Source organism: Vombatus ursinus, unplaced genomic scaffold (genome assembly GCF_900497805.2).
Source record: "Vombatus ursinus unplaced genomic scaffold, bare-nosed wombat genome assembly UNPS02013222.1, whole genome shotgun sequence".
NCBI lineage: Eukaryota > Metazoa > Chordata > Mammalia > Diprotodontia > Vombatidae > Vombatus > Vombatus ursinus.
Window position 1 is genome coordinate 37,090 of NW_020953000.1, and position 2,186 is coordinate 39,275.

The window sequence follows — 2,186 nt, forward strand, 5'->3', positions numbered from 1 at the left end:
AGCACCATGCCAACGTCAGCCACCTTTGTCTTCCTTGGTTTCCCCTCAGCTCTTGTCCCTGGATTTCTGATGCCCTTTGTCCCTAATGGCGGGGGATGCTTTTGGTTGTGGCCTGGCTGCTGCCAGGCTCCATCCACTCTGTGCTCCCCTCAGGCTGTCTCTTCATTCCTCTCATTCTTGGGGCTCGGCTGTCTCCCCTTCTCCACTCAGGACACGTGTGGATCCAGCTCCTCCCCAGGCTTTCCTGTGGTTTGGCTGCCCCGCCCTACAAACAACTCCATAAAGCCCAGGGCCCAAATCCTGTCCCCTCCAGCCTGGGCATGTCTGTAGGACCCAGGCGTGCACGTTTCTGGTCCCAGCCTCTGCCCCCCTCAGAACCCCACACAGGCACCCAGGTAACCAGAGCCATCCATTCCAGGCGTTAGCATGCCCTGGTGGAAGGCCTAGGTACCGGGGAACCCTCCCCCAGGGTCCAGTCACTGAGAGGGGCTGGGGTGAATTCAATACATTTATTTACACAAAGGGAGCCGCAGCAGCAGCAGCAGCAGCAGCAGCAGGCAGGGGCTGGGAGGGAGCAGCTTGGGGGGCTCCCCCCCACTCAGGGCTCACAGTGAGTGGGGAAGCACTGGGGGGCACGGGACATCGGAGCTCCCTCCCTCCCCAATGGGCCTAAGGCACTCCATCCCCAATGGCAATGGGCCAACCATTACACTCAGGGAAACGGAGGCCCAGAGGGGATACAGATGGTGGCCTGGGAGTCTGGGGACCACAGGTGGGCCCCACTTTACTCATCTGTAAAACGGGCTCTCACAATCTGCCATTCCAGGACCTGCACAAGGTCCCCTGCCCTGGGACCCTGAACTGCCTAATGCCCAGGCTGGGGTCGGGCGGCTCCAGGACATGGACGCACCAGACGTGGGGGCTTCTGGCCCCAGACTTACCTCTTTCTTGGGGGCCCAGACCCACCCCTCACAGGACTTAGAGCTGGGAGGGCTCCCAGAGGCCATTCGGCCCAACTCTCTCATTTTACTGAGGGGAAAACTGAGGCCCAGTAGGGAAGGGACTTGTGCCCGGCCACACGGGTGGCCCCGGTGGCCCCAGACCTGAATTCATTGCTCCTTCCACTGAGGCAGGTGGCTTCAGTTTCCCACCTATGTAAAATGAGGATATTGGATCTCAAAGCACCTTCCAGCACTAACATCTTGACTCTGACTCACCCAGGGTTTCACAGGGTGCTGGGCCTGGGGTTTGTCCGGGGCAGTGTTAGCCTCCACGAAGGGAAGGAGTGTGAGGTGGAGACGGGCTGGAGGGCCACCCCCCCCCCCCCCCCCCCCGCCTCACTCCATCACGAGTCTTTAGTGCAAAACAAAATTGACCAAGAGAGAGCAGAGGCCTTTAGTCAGGAGAGGGCAGGGCTGAGGCCCGAGTGGCGGGAGGGCTGGGCCTGAGGCAAGCCTGGGCTCCGCGGGCCGGGGGGCGAGCTCGTGGTTGAGGCTGGGGTCTGAGGGCAATGCTTGGTCTGGGACTGCTCAGACCACTGAGGCTTGGTGGGCACCGCGGGCGTCTGCATCTCTGTCCCCGTAAGGATGAAGCGTATGCGCTCCACGCACAGTGTGGTGGCCTGCCGGGTCTCGCGGCACAGGGCTGCCAGGCTCAGGAAACCATGGGGCAGGTCCTCCACCACCCGCAGGCTCACGGGGCGCCCCAGGCCCCGAAGGCGGCGGGCGAACATCACCGAGTCATCCAGCATGGGGTCCAGGGCGCAGGCCTGGCACGGGCATGCACGGGGCCAGAGTGCAGGCAGGCCACGCCAGGGCCGGAACCCACCACCATAGGGATGCCCATGAAAGAGAGGGAGAAGAAAGGGGCGGGGGGAGATGGAGGACAGAAGGAAGACCAGAAGGCACGGGGCAGGGATGGGGAGGATGTGCAGTGGACCAGAGAGACCAGGGTGACGAAGAAACCCCCAAGGAGGAGGAGTGAGAAAAGGCCAAGAGAGACAGAGCGATGGGACCAGGAGAGAGGTGGACGTGAAGATGGGGCGGGGCGGGGTGGGGAGGATGGACAGGAGGTCAGACATGGAGATGGAGAGAAGCAGTGAGGCAGATGAAGAAGAAAATGGAGACCCAGGGAGGGAGGGACAGAGACAGAGAGAGAGATGGAGGGAGGGGGGAGAGAGACAGAGA

The 2,186-nt window shown here is 62.2% G+C and overlaps 1 protein-coding gene across 1 annotated transcript in view; it reads right to left on the minus strand.

Annotated features, from left to right (window-relative positions):
• Window positions 1–1,348: 1,348 nt before the first annotated feature.
• Window positions 1,349–2,186, minus strand: part of LOC114040477 (hormone-sensitive lipase-like) — a gene marked incomplete at its 5' end in the record, with an annotated part of 7,410 nt that continues 6,572 nt past the window's right edge. Inside the window, one exon of the mRNA XM_027858596.1 lies at window positions 1,349–1,768. Coding sequence (XP_027714397.1) covers window positions 1,400–1,768 — 369 coding nt within the window. The remainder of the gene's footprint in view (window positions 1,769–2,186) is intronic.